This window comes from Barbatula barbatula (assembly GCF_947034865.1).
Source record: "Barbatula barbatula genome assembly, chromosome: 5".
NCBI classification, from domain to species: Eukaryota; Metazoa; Chordata; class Actinopteri; order Cypriniformes; family Nemacheilidae; genus Barbatula; species Barbatula barbatula.
The window spans coordinates 18884575-18898817 of NC_136769.1; the positions used below are offsets into that span (position 1 = coordinate 18884575).

General features: G+C 38.9%; 2 protein-coding genes across 7 annotated transcripts in view; both read right to left on the reverse strand.

The window, feature by feature from the left end:
* The window catches only part of pbx4 (pre-B-cell leukemia transcription factor 4), a 30061-nt gene extending 28531 nt beyond the window's left edge, over positions 1 to 1530 (reverse strand). The window contains exon 1 of one of the 3 annotated variants that reach the window (XM_079455687.1): positions 205 to 1530. In XM_079455687.1, the coding sequence (XP_079311813.1) occupies positions 205 to 389 (185 nt within the window). In that variant the 5' untranslated portion in view covers positions 390 to 1530. The remainder of the gene's footprint in view (positions 1 to 204) is intronic. The other 2 variants (XM_079455686.1, XM_079455688.1) reach the window with 2 other exon arrangements.
* Positions 1531 to 3379: 1849 nt separating this feature from the next.
* Positions 3380 to 13870, reverse strand: dsn1 (DSN1 component of MIS12 kinetochore complex). 4 transcript variants are annotated; one of them, XM_079455487.1, is made up of 13 exons: positions 13831 to 13870; positions 13280 to 13345; positions 10958 to 11057; positions 10646 to 10673; positions 10184 to 10460; positions 9824 to 9897; positions 9633 to 9705; positions 9451 to 9532; positions 9313 to 9363; positions 9145 to 9216; positions 8471 to 8618; positions 6608 to 6695; positions 3380 to 4984 (listed from the first exon to the last, which is right to left on the reverse strand). In XM_079455487.1, the coding sequence occupies exons 3-13, from the start codon at positions 10987 to 10989 to the stop codon at positions 4884 to 4886; spliced, it is 1026 nt and encodes a 341-aa protein (XP_079311613.1). In that variant the 5' UTR covers positions 10990 to 11057; positions 13280 to 13345; positions 13831 to 13870; the 3' UTR covers positions 3380 to 4883. The 4 variants fall into 4 exon arrangements, with proteins under 4 accessions (XP_079311613.1, XP_079311612.1, XP_079311615.1 ...); XM_079455486.1 differs by lacking the exon at positions 13831 to 13870 and adding an exon at positions 13553 to 13712; XM_079455489.1 differs by lacking the exon at positions 10958 to 11057 and having other exon boundaries at positions 3386 to 4984.
* Positions 13871 to 14243: the final 373 nt, after the last annotated feature.

Sequence of the window (14243 nt, forward strand, 5' to 3'; positions counted from 1 at the left end):
GCTGCAATTCATTTTCAGGCGAAAAGAACAGCGCGTGTATACCGTGGCTGTGTGATGCCTCTATGCGTTCGCGTTGTTTATATACACGCTGCGTGTATTGTGGTTGCTACGGTGAAAAGTATCCCGTTTTGCATACAATCTAGATCAGAAGGAAAACAAAGTGCGTCTGTCTTCAACACGCTCGCGCGGGTCTGCTCCGCTTACCTCGCCTGGGCTTCGTCGAGGCTCTCGTCCGTGATGGCCATTATCTGCTGGAGAATATCCCCAATGTCTTGCTGCGGCTGGCCGAGGGATTGCTGCTTCCGAACCGAATCGGGGTCGCCCACGTCGGCTTGAGAGAGTCCGCCGAGTCCGCCCATGCTAGCCAGCATTCGGGTCTGTTCGTCCATAATACTTTTAAGCCAAATGTCGCCGTTTCCCCGCCGCAAACAAACGAAAGCGTTTCACAGCCGTGCAGCGATCTACCTCAGTGGTCATGTACCGCCGCCGACGTAAATATAAACGCGGAGCCTAACGAACGCCTATGTAAAAACAACGTAAACAGACTCGAAATCTGTCCACGTGAATACGACGCGCGGACGTAAAGGTAACGTTACCTCAGTGCACAGGTATACAACCAGCACGAGACAAATAAACCCGACGTCATACGATTCCTGATAAAACTAGTGTTTTAAATCGGCGTCGTCAAATCGAAAGGTACGCGCGCGATCTAATATGGAAATAAATGCGTCCCTGGAAACATGAAGTATCCCACGCGCCGCATCTCCTCTCTGAACAACTTGCAGTCGGCTACGCGATCTCGGAAAACGCGTGTGAACGAAACGCGGCACCAGCTTCTCCCTCAACGTGTTGTTGTCGGTGACAGCGGTAGAAATCTCTGTATACGGAGCGACTCCACTAACAAGCTGGACTAAACCAACCAGCGCTGCTAACAAGCTAATAGATGGAGAGAAAAAGTGTCCGCTGGTAATAAATCAAGACGGAAACTCTACAGTTGGCTTATTAACGTCTGCCCGCTTGGGGAAAATAAAAACACGCCCGCGAAAATAAATCTCGAGCGCGATGAATTATCGTAACAGTTTTCAGGCGCGATGAAGAAATCTCCGACACAATTGACTCGCAGTCTTGGCTAGCTGCTTAGCAGCGAGGCTAACTAGCATTTGAGCGATGCTAGCAACAGATTCGTACGGTTCCGCGAACCCTTCGGGACCGACGGCAAACTGCCCCCTGGCTCTGCGCTAAATGCCCCGACGGCGGTGCGCGACTTCTATGAGGACGGCGCGAAAAAACTGCGTTCACGGCTCAGAATGGAAATGCTCAGCTCCATCCCAGCCAACTCGAAACAGTTGGTTTCTTCCCAAGCCGTGGTGCTGTCGTAGAAAGACTTTCCCCTCTCTCTCGCGTTTCTGCCCTCCTCGGCGGCTCTTTCTCCCCCTATGATCGAACGCACCGCTGCGCGCACTCACGCTACTACGGACGACGCAACACGTCATCAGCGCGCACACGAGAGCTGCTACTAGAGGAAGCCTCTAGGGGCAGTGAACGCGCACACTTTGACTGCGCTGTTTAGATTTGAAAATCAGTTCTGTGAGATTGCTTTCATTTGTTTGACTTTGCCCTGGTGACTATAAAGCTCGCATTCATATTTGTAATAAGACATTCAGGGCGACCACGTGTGAAACAATGAGTTCTTGTTACCTGAATACCGCCATAGCTGGAATACAGTCAGTGCATCACTTCATTTTCACAATTACATCCTCAAAAGGGCGTCTTGGGCAAACAGTTTCAATGCAATGCCAGTGTTATGCACCTAACTTGCACTGGATCATTTAATGATTTAATAGACTATGCATATTTTTTGCAGGAGCTGTTGGCTATATATTATAAAATACACATGCAAATATTTTAATGTTACGTTTGTTGAAAAAAGTAAAATGGGGCAAACTGTGATCGTTTAATCGAATCAAATCAATGCTTGTAAATTAATGACCGGTATTTTCTTTCACGAAACCCCAGGCACCTGGTTTACAATACATTTGGCAAAACTATATTTTATCTTGCCTTTTAGATCATTTAGACTACATTACAAAAAGCATTACAATATGTAGCGATAGTGTTTTGGCATACTTAAAAAATTGTATCAAAATAAGCTAAATTTTGACCTTTTGACAAGATAAAACTCTCCAAAATATATTAAACCATTATAATTTAATAAAGAGACATTTTAAAGAATTTTGCCTATAGGACAATATTTAAGTGATATACAAAGATTTCAATAAACTTAATACGCATTTGTCTTCTGTTATTAGGTGAAATTTCACTAAAATGCCAGAGAGAGAAACAGATGTATAAGGGGTGTCAAGCTCTTTTAAGAAAATATAGGGCACTTAGCACAAAATTCAAATTAATTTTCTGAAATGTCTGGTAAATGTAATCTGAAATTTGTATTTTCTATAAAGACACTAGAAGCCAACAAACTAAACCAAAAGGTAAATGAAAACGTGAATGGATGTAACACAGCTTGGCCAGGTTTAACAGACACGGCTTACCTTAAGGCAGGACTAAGCCTTATAGTTGAATTAAGATATTTCTGTCGCTTTTATAAAAATGCCTTCGAAAGAATAAATTCCTGGTGTGCATCTTGAGACAAAACAATGGCACTAATATATTTTAAGATATTTCATGCCAAGTTATACTCCGTTAAAACGGGTCAAACGTTCATTTTAGTCTGGACTAGCTAGAAACCGGGCCATTAAGTGTCATTTGATAACAAATGAAAACATTTCAAGTTAAGACGTGAATTAATCCGAGTCGTATAGTGCAAATCATTTTTTAGCAACAGTACATAAAATGAATGTATATTTATAAATGGCTCAAACCAACGACACTTATTTTTCCAAGTGCACAGACAGAGCAGATTAAAAATAAGTGGTCCCAATGTTTTTTGCAAACGTGGACGTTTTTGGTAGTTCATCGCTCAGAAAGGAAAGACAGACAAATGGCTGCTGGGATACATGAAGAGGAGAGATGCAGCCTGGAGCATTTCAATGGGAGTTGGATGATGTGTGTGTGCAGAGAGGAATAGGACAAAACCGCTGCTGGTTTATGCTGACGCGGAGCACATCTCTCGGTTACAATCTAACACTAATCAATCTGAAGTGAGAATGAGAATATAAGAGAACAAACCGTAACCTGAACTCATTATCACAGCATTGCATTCACACAACATTTTGGGTAATTGAAAATCTATTCTAATATTTTTTCAGATCCTTTACTTTTGATTTTCTGAATGATGGAGAACTGTGACCAGTGATTAATATGCAAAGTGTGTAGATCTAAAATGTAACAAAAGGTAAAGAGACATTTTGGGTCAGACATAAAGATTGGCAAGACGATATGAATATATTTAATAAGGATCTTTTTCTGTTTATTACACACATCAAAACGATATAAACATAAACCACACGGGTTTCAGTATCATGACAGTAAATGAAAAAGTAGAGCATAATGTAATATGTCCAGCGAAAAGGGAAGATAAGATTTTTCTCATAAGATAAAACTCCATACTTACGCAGACATCTACCGTATCACATGCACAGATTAATCATTGTCAATTGACGTTTAATTTAAAAGTATTTGCCACCATGAGAATAGTTTTTTTTTCTCCTCTCGACTCTGAATAGGTATTCTTTTTAAATCAGTTTGAGGCAGATGCACCCTCAGCCCACAAGCGCATAGCCTCATTTTCATCTAAATAAGAATCGATCTCTCTTGCTGTGCCACCCCCAGTGCTTCTAACGCTTAACCCCACTCTCCTGCTACACCACCTCCATCCCTACATTAACAGAGAACACTAAATACAAGCCAGGTCTCATCAGCCTTCCAGCAAAAAAGGGGAAAAATGACCTCATTTGAAGAGAAACAACCAAAACTGCTCACGAGATCTGAAGAGTTAAAGGTTTCCTGATGGCCCACGCTACTTGAGAATCTTAAAACGTCTGTCTTCAATCTTTTTGATCACAGTGGACCGACCCTTCCAAGTGAACTGCTTTGTTCTATCTCAAATATTATTGGCTTGAGAGTTCAGAGTAGGACATGTTTAGTCTTGAGGGCATGGAAATGTGATCTAAACAGATTGAACGCTGAAGTGGAGAAATCATAGGGAAAATCCTGTGAGCTTTCATCTTGCTCACCAGCCCCGCATTACAGAGAACAAGAGATGGAAGTGTGGGGGGAAGGGGTCAAGCCCATAGAATGGTCACAGGACGCACAGGAATAAACATAATAGAGGCTAAAAGGCACTCAAAGGGCTCATGACTGAAGCCCAAAGGCCAACGTCTTTTCTTTAAGCTAATAACCGTGACGTAAAACATAAATACTTTCTCTATATTTGCCTGGGAAACAAGACACCAGTTCATTCAATCATTTCATCATCCAGGAGAAAGAAAATACAGACACAAATCAATGAATATTAACCCTGGACAATAAGGACCATTTAAAAGCAGTTGGGGGCTAACAACGGTTTCTTTTGTAAACGGATAAAGCTACTCCGTATAAAGTAAATCTGCAGGCATTAAATTGTATTTAGAACGACTACAATTTTACAAAGCGCTATACAAAAGTTAAAAGTACACAGGTGAAGGAGCTTTGAATAACCAGACTGCCATCTAGTGTTCATCCGTGTCTTGTGTAAAAGTCAAAAACTGCATCCTATCCCTATAACGTTCAAATAAAGCAGCTAAAAAAATACAACTGGGAACATTTTAGTCATTACTTATACATTGCATTTACTGAAACAGATTTTTTTTACAACGATACTCCACAGCAACCCTATTTTCAGAGACGAAAGAAGAAATGTTACAGGCTAATGCATAAAATTTGTCTTATGAAACGACATCACTGTAGGATGGCACGCTAGATACGGGTCCTTTAATCAGATGTCTAACTGGGGATGAGGGGATATTTTGGAATCCAGCCCTGGAAACTGTGGGAAAAACAGATGAGACAGGTGTTGAATTTTATGATCATAACCATTATGGTGTTGACATCTGGTCCTATCACAGCAGATTTAGTTGCACTACATTTTGTCTGGGACTGCCCAATGCTTTCACCCTGATGTATAGATGATTTCAGTGACGATGTAAACATTTACGCATTTGGCAGATGCTTTTGACGCGACTTACATTCCATTGTACTATACATTTGTTTTTGACTATGTGCAAGCCCCTGGGATCAAACCCACGACCTTGGCGTTGCTAGCCAAAAGAAAAACTAATAAACAAATGTTATGTGGCCCAAACTTAACTTCCTTTCACCAAAACAAATTCCTTGTATATGCAAACAGACAATAAAGCTCTTTCGATTCTGATATTAACAAATTAAATATCAAATTAATTGTTATATAATAACCAAACACAGAAAAAAGTTAAAGGAGCCGTAAGTAACATTGACCCCCAGCGGTTGAGCTTGGTATCGCAGTCCAAATATTGCTGAGGGTTTTCCTACCATCGGTGGGACGCAGATCAAAACAAAAACAGACATTCCGGCACGAAACGCACATTTCCGAATGGAATAACTGGCTACAGCATTGTTTATTGGCAAACCAATATATGAACTTAGCATGTTTCCTTAATGTCTACGAACATATTAAAGGGGTGATTTTCAGTAAATACGTGTTTTTCTTTGTCTTTGGTGTGCTATAAGTTGCCTATGCATGTATTAGTGTCGGAATAAAGATGTATTTTATCTTGAAGCGAATGCTCACCCAGACCTGCCTGAAACACCTTGTGTAACCACACCCCGGCGAATCTACGTCAGTTGGTAACACGAATTGACTATGACCGCCCAAATCTAAACGCAAGTAAGGTGGGCGGTCTTGTAAATCTCACTGTAACTGTCCGTCGCCCATGCAGCCATGTCGCAAAGACGATGTGCGTTTCGTTATTAAAATAAATCCTCTTTGTTTGCCCTGCCAAAAGACGATTCAACAAAAAACGAATGGTTATATTTTATTTTCAACACTGTTCAGAGAAGTACAATCCACATGTTCAGGTTTGTGCAGATCATCACCTACGATTGCTTCATCAATCTGGAAGAGATCAAGAGCGGCTATGCACGGAAGCTTTTTATCAAAAACTGGCAATTCCAACAGTTAAAACTATGCAAATACAAACACACGCGCAACGTGGTAAGAAAGACAACATGAGTCCTAATAATCAGTAATTCTGTTCAAACAAGAGGAAACAAATGTGGTGTTTATAATGGGGTTTATTGTGATTGTTGAGTCGCGATGAGACATGGCGTAACACTGGTTGATCAAGAAGGGCCAAAGCACTCGCGGTATTTATTATGTTACCATTCCCTGCTGTAATGCGAGCTTGTTTCTATCTCACACAAACTCTGTATGATGTATATGGTTGTTTATTTATAGTCAATTACTCTTAACCAACCCCAAATCATCTATACACATTGTATTACATCTAAAGCAAAAATTAATATCCGTTTTAGCCGCGTCATATGACCCCTTTAAGGTATGTTTTGAATTAATATAGTACAATTATTACATACAGCTCCTTTAACTTCGGGTTTAAAAACAACATTTTCTCACCCATTCTGGCACTGGTCTCCTTTAGCATGAGCTGAGAGTTTTCATGGAAAGACAAGAGCTCCCTCATGATACAACACTGAGAGTCCATCTGTGAAAACAAGAGATTCTTGCTCATGACAAACACTCTCAAAGCAGGTTTGAGCTTCAGTTTGAGACCACTTGGAGATTATAAGAACAAAATAAATACAGTTGTGTTCAAAATAATAGCAGCACGTGAGTAAATCACTAAAAAATCCTTATAACAACTTTTATTTCAATGCACAAATGCATTCTAAATCAAAACATGAGGGAAAAAGTCTCACATTTTTTACTCTACAGAAAGTGAAGAAAAAGTAATGTTAGGCTGTTAAAAAAATTAACAGTGTCTGCATTTTTCTTTACAAAGTCAAACATTTACTGTATAAAATGAAAAATGCTTGAAGATTTAGCGTTCTTGTGAATCACTGAACTAATAGTTAGTTGTATAGCCCAAAGTTTCTGGAGAACGGCTTCACATCTGTGTTGCATGGAGTCGACCAACTTCTGGCACCTTCAGTTATTCCAGCCCAGGACGATTGCACTACTATTCCTCAGCATTTCTTTTTTTTTATGTCACCCCAAAGGTTTTGGTGATTGGGCAGGTCCCTTCATAACGTTAATCTAAACATTTCCTCTTCGACATAAGGCAACATGACCTCTTTAAGTATTTGAATGTACTTAAACTGATCCATGATCCCATAATTCAATAAATAGGCCCAACACCATAGTATGACAAACATCCCCATATGATGATGCTTGCGCCACCATGCTTCACTGTTTCAGTGTCGTCCGACAAAAAGAACAATCTTGCTTTCATTAGTCCACAAAATATTGCACCATTTATCTTTAGGCCAGTCAATGTATTCTTTGGCTAATTTGAACCTCTTCAGCACATGTTGTTTTTTCAACATTGGGACTTTGTGGGTGCTTCTTGCCGATAGCTTAGCTTCACATAGACATCTTCTTATTGTTAAAGTACTCACTTTCTTTGATCACCCTGGAGCTGATCATTGGCAGAGTCTTTGCCATTTTGGCCTTTCTTCAATCCATCCGAATGGTAGTTTTCTTCCACGTCTTTTTGGTTGCCATTTTAAAGCATTTGATATCATTTTAGCAGAGCAGCCTACCATTTTCTGCACCTTTTCATAAATTTGTCCCTCTTTAATAATTTTTTTTATCAAAGTACGGTGTTCTTCTGAACAATGTCTGGAACGACCCATTTTACTCAGATTTTCACAGAGAAATGCACAGTACAACATTTTTGGCCTTCGTCGTTAAATAAGGGCTGTTTGTCAGCAGTTTTTCCGCAGAATGATTCGCATCTCTATTGGAACTCCACACTGCTATTATTCTGAACATGCCCTTTTCAATGAATGATTCAATTACACAGAATTATCAGCATGCATGTCATGACTATTGGCTTTCTATTACTCTACTACACCTACTAGTCAAATATTTGCCATTTAGAAATATCATTTCTACCAAAAAACTAAAGTTTTTTAGTAAACTAAAATACTTTAAAACACAATAATTTGTAGTTTCAATACTAAATTCCACAATGAAATTTGCAATGTGGGACAACCGTCAGAAGAGGACAAGACAATACATCTCTTCACAGCAAAATTTGTTTTTGGTTTATGGGCAATTTGTATAGTTTATTTATAATGAACACCATACTGTGTGACTGGACAAGACAGAAAGATGACAAGATGTAAATACATACAGTACAAGGCATATTTTAAATGCAAATCAGTTAATTTGACTATGAATGTATTTAATATGAATGTTTTACCAATATTAACATTTTCACTGTATGCAAAAAGAAAGTGTAAACAATGATCTTACCACTAACTCCATGTTTCTGAGCACTTTTTGTTGTCTCGTCAGCACTGCCTTGTAGTCAGGTTTACTCTGAATCAGTTGACTTTGTGAAGATTTGGCCAGGCAGGACTGGTCCAGTGGCACTTCTTTCTCTTCTCCAGGCTCCACACACCTGCAATGGGACATTGCATGTACACCCTCAGCAAACCATTTTTTCTTTAAAGCCCGATGACTTTTACCTAGGAAACTTTATCCATTTATGTAGACTAACCCCCTGTCTTTTTCTCTCCTTTTTCGGAAACGCACTCGAAAGTGGATACATTTGAAAACGCTGTTTTCACACTTTAGTGTGGATGAGCAAAACGTAGGGGTTTAAAGACGATTATGCATCATGTAACACAGTTGTTTTGGATGCTGTCCTGTTTGATAGCATTGGTGTCAGTTCATGCATACTTTAGATTGCATTTTAGTTCATCGCAGTTATTGTTTGGCAGCGGAGTGTGAGTTCGGTTGAACTTTTGCAGCTTTATAGTCTTGTGTTACCCACAGCAACAACTCTAAGTTACCTCATTGTCCGTCTTTTAAAAAAATTAATAAACGCCAAATGACAGAAATTACACTTTCTGACGCACATTTTTTACTCATGTGTAGTACATGATGAAAAGCCACTAGTGTAGACAGAGTCTAATTGTGCTCACTTGTCTAGTTCATCAGCTTTGGTCCGGTGTTTGTTTAAAAGCGACTCCCAGGAAATAGTTTCAGCCTGTAACCTACAACAGTATAGAGAATGTTTATTAATAGCCATAAAATGTAACAGTGAAAACAGAAGTGAGTGTGAAATTGTAATAGCCAACTCACAAAATTACCTGTTTATGTCGTCCTGAATGCGTGACGTAATCTCTTTAACAGCAGGGTCACTGGTAAAAGTTGGCAAAAGTAAGTGTATTCACATCTGTATTCCAACAATGATTGATTTATGCTATAAACAAAAAAAGACCCTCTACCTGTCAACACTTGGTAGTGAATTCTGAGTTTCTCTGCTAATCTCTTTAGCCGCAGTGTCCCACTGTTCATGCAGAGCTTCAACTGCAAGAGATTAACATGAAATATCACATAACATACAAGTTCATTCACTTTTGACAGAACGAACAGTTTTGCAGTATTTTACAAAGTTAAATGCCATTACCTTGCGTCTGAAGTGTCTCTATATCAACACCAGGAATAGTGTATAAACTGTTTTTGACCCTCTTCACTGTTTTCTATGCAAACAGAAAAGTGAAAAATGAACAAACATGAGTGAATAATAATAAAAATGTGAAACAAGCAAGAAAGCAGCAAACTGATGTTATAAATAATAGTAACAATAGTTTCAAATACCTGCATCGCAGCTTTCATTAGCATCGCCAGTCTCTCATGATCAGACAGAGAGAGGCTGACAGATTCACACAGGGCTAGAAGAGAAAAAAATGACAAAATAACATATTGAAAAGCAAAGCATGCAAATAAAAAACGAACACCAAAGCTCTTTGGTGTAAAAAAGTTTGAATCGATTTTCACAAAAGATAACGTTTCGAGCACACATGCTCTTCATCACACAACTGAAAGACACTCTTCGGCAACCATTTATACCCTCAGGTAATTGGACTTCTAAAAATTACACGAAAAACTACGGAGACAAGGAAAAACAAAACTACAGATAACAAATTGAAGAATAAAATCCAGTAACTTGGCACTCACGCTTTGAGGTGCTCTGGAAGGCTGGAAGAGAGCGCCGGCCCCTGGACGATCTCCTCCAGGATTTCCTCCGTGAACTTTGTTCTGGAGCAGGTTCCATATTTATGCATTCCCTCATGCCGTCCTCCTCACAGCTCAACTTTGGATCACTTGACTTTTGCTCTTCTCCTAAAGTCTGCATTACTGCAGGAGCAGGAGATGTGCAAGGAGACTTCTGAGGAGGTCCCGAGATGTGGTCACTGTCATGTGGCCGTTTGATCCCATGAGAAACCTCGGAGACCTTGTGCACGTGTCACACAACATTTTCAATCAGTAACATAACCATAGCAGGTTTCCTTTGGTTTAACATTTTTTAATAAAACAACAATATTGCCCTTGATAACATATGCAATAATACTCTATGCAAATGACAGGACGTTATTACAATATTATTAAAAACTAAAAAACGAAAGTGTAAACATTTACCCTAGTGTGAATGCTGCTTTCATCATCCCTGTAGAAGTGATGACAGTCAGGTTATAACTCATTTGATATATCAGTGTACTGTGTAAAATTTTACAAAACCTTGTTTGTGACCTCAAATAAAGTGTTTATTTTAAACAACATTAGTCAATTTGACAACTTGTTAAATCCCTAACGTTATCGGATTGAGTTGTAGGTGCTTAACAGTTTTTTTAAAGCACCATTCTAATAAAAGGGGTCTTCTTAGGATATTACAATATAAGTGAAAATAAATATTTTTGATGTGTAATATAATGTAAACAATAAAACACTCACCGCTCGAATACTTCATTCTGAACCTCCGCCATTTTCTTTCAAAGCCCGCGCGCTGTTTATGTTATGCGACGCCCACCTCTGCCGCGGTGGATTGTGGGAGCTGAAGTCATTTTAGACATTTAGTCTTCTTCCTCTCTAAATTCGTTTTACACTTAGCAGGAATTTAAATGAACATTCATTTTATTGATGTTTATTTAAAAAAGATAACTGATCTTGTTTGCCTAGGCAACATATAAACCATTTGGGTAGAATAGTAATGTTTATACTATAAAAAGAAAGACTAGGGGAGATGTCTTGAACCTTTAGGTAAAAAGGAAAAGAGTTTTAAAATAACTTTTGTTAATGGATCATTTCAGCCTGTAACACATGACACGCTTATTGTACTTGCAAGAGAGATTCTGCATTTTTTTATGTATAATGCTCTCAGATTGTTCTCCCCTTGTTCTTTATAATACTTTAAATAAATAATTCATTAATTATTTAAATATATTAAATAAGCGATTTGTTGACTTTTGATTTATGTACGTTTGATTAAATAAACAATTGGTTGAATGGGTCCAGTAGTTAAACAAACCCTATTGTACATTGACATCTAGCGGTTGAGCTTGGTATCGGAGTCAGAAATTCAAGACATGGGACAGACGGTTCTTCTTCTGGGTTTCTGTTGATGGTTTTCCAGGGCTGACTACTTTTGAGTTCATCTTGGAGTGAGATCTAAAAAAAGTTGATTTATTTCATTAATTCCATTCAAAAAGTGAAACTTGTATATTATATTAATTCATTACACACAGACTGATATATTTCAAATGTTTATTTATTTAATTTTTTTATGATTATAACTGACAACTATGGAAAATCCCAAATTCAGAATCTCAGAAAATATTGGGAAAAAGGTTCAATATTGAAGACACATGGTGCCACAATCTAATCGGCTAATTATCTCAAAACATCTGCAAAGCCTTTAAATGGTCCCTCGGTCTAGTTCTGTAGGCTACACAATCATGGGGAAGACTGCTGACTGTACAAAAGACGGCCATTGACACCTTGCACAAGGTGGGCAAGACAAAAAGGTCATTGCAAAAGAGGCTGGCTGTTCACAGAGCTCTGTGTCCAAGCATAGAGAGGCGAAGGGAAGGAACATATGTGGTAGAAAAAAAGTGTACACGCAATAGTGATAACCGCACCCTGGAGAGGATTGTGAAACAAAACCCATTCAAAAATGTGGGGGAGATTCACAAAGAGTGGACTGCAGCTGGAGTCAGTGTTTCAAGAACCACTACGCACAGACGTATGCAAGACAGGTGTTTTAGCTGTCGCATTCCTTGTGTCAAGCCACTCTTGAACAACAGACAGCGTCAGAAGCGTCTCGCCTGGGCTAAAGACAAAAAGGACTGGACTGCTGCTGAGCAGTCCAAAGTTATGTTCTCTGATGAAAGTAAATTTTGCATTTCCTTTGGAGATCAGGGTCCCAGAGTCTGGATGAAGAGAGGAGAGGATCTCAATCCACGTTGCTTGAGGACCAGTGTAAATTTTCCACAATCAGTGATGGTTTGGGGTGCCATGTCATCTGCTGGTGTTGGTCCACTGTGTTTTCTGAGGTCCAAGGTCAACGTAGCCGTATACCAGGAAGTTTTAGAGCACTTCATGCTTCCTGCTGCTGACAAACTTTATGGAGATGCAGATTTCATTTTCCAACAGGACTTGGCACCTGCATACAGTGCCAAAGCAACCAGAACCTGGTTTAAAGACCCGTGGTATCTTAATTGGCAAGCAAACTCGCCTGACCTTAACCCCATAGATTTTCTATTGTGAAGAGGAAGATGCGATATACCAGACCCAACAATGCAGAAGAGCTGAAGGCCACTATCAGAGCAACCCGCATTGCTGCAGTAATTCAGGCAAAAGAAGCCCCAACTAAGTTTTGAGTGCTGAACATGCGCATACTTTTAATGTTCATACTTTTCAGTTGGCCAAGATTTCTAAAAATCATTTCTTTGGTCTTAAGTAATATTCAAATTTTCTGAGATACTGAATTTGGGATTTTCCTTAGTTTTCAGTAATAATCATCAAAATGAAAAGAAATAAACATTTGAAATATACCAGTCTGTGTGTAATGAATTAATATAACAACAAGTTTCACTTTTTGAATGGAATTAATTCAATAAATCAACTTTTTTATGATATTCTAATTATAAGACCAGCACCTGTATATAGTTTATATGATTATATTTGCGTGTAGTAACCACAATGACGAGTGTAAGAGACATATGGATCTTATTTAAATACTTGAATAGTTAAATACTTGAAATTGAAATATGATACCTGAAATAAATGAGGATGAAACATCCGTCCATGTTTAATGCGTAAATCCATCAGTGAAACGGCACACTACAGCATATGAAACATTAAAATTAACATCAGTAAATAATGAAAACTTAAATGATCAAGTTAAATATGAAATAAAAAAACTTGTTGCAGTGACAACTTCATTCAGTCGCGTACAAGCCATTCCATTTGAAACACACTGTAAACCTACCTTGGCTTTCCTATTGACATAAAACGTTACTTTTTCCTACTCGATGGTGGAAAACTTACTTGTTGACATTGTCCAGATTCAAATGTTTACAGCTGCGGTAATAAATGCGCGTTCAGAAGATGCGCACAGGAGCGCAAACGAACAGATGTCTCTCCGCAACCGCGACAAAATGCCAATCGTTTCTGTGTTCATGTATAACATTTGACCATCTGTAACTATGTAAGTATGGCATATTCACTGTGGACGTTTTGAGTGACTGATTCGGAAGCTGAGTGAGAATATCAGTGGAGGCTGAAGCACAGGTGCTGCCCATTGGATGTGGATGTGTGTATTTCACCTTCATTTCTTCAGCGTCAATGTATAGATGACTGCCGCATGGATACCCGTATAGCAATGTTTACATTATCATTGAAAGAGAACCTACAGACTGCGATGTTGGCGCGTAGCGTAACTGATTTAACTGAGCACATTCTTGATAATGTTTGGATATAAAAAAACAATTCAAATGTTTTTATTTCATTTATACAATTCGAAATAAGAAATTAAACTTATTTATATTTAATAAAATAAACATAAAGTGGCTCTGATTGGCTGGGCCAGCTGTCAATATTGGTGGCTCTAGGCTCCGCCCCTGGTTTAGCCTCTATCGTCATGCGGTGCACTGGTCTTCTTTGATTGGTCACCACACCGGCTCTGTAAACAGTAACTGCCGCCTTTCATACGTTTGATTGGCCGATTCAAATTCCTGGT

What these genes read in the sequence shown, in the direction of transcription:
- dsn1 (XM_079455487.1), bottom strand. Translation starts at nt 10,989, where the DNA reads ATGGCGGAGGTTCAGAATGAAGTATTCGAGCG. An exon ending in AAAGCAGCATTCACACTAGG is followed by an intron (nt 10,461 to 10,645) that starts GTAAATGTTTAC and finishes CACGTGCACAAG; the next exon opens with GTCTCCGAGGTTTCTCATGG. An exon ending in AAAGCTGATGAACTAGACAA is followed by an intron (nt 8,619 to 9,144) that starts GTGAGCACAATT and finishes GTCCCATTGCAG; the next exon opens with GTGTGTGGAGCCTGGAGAAG.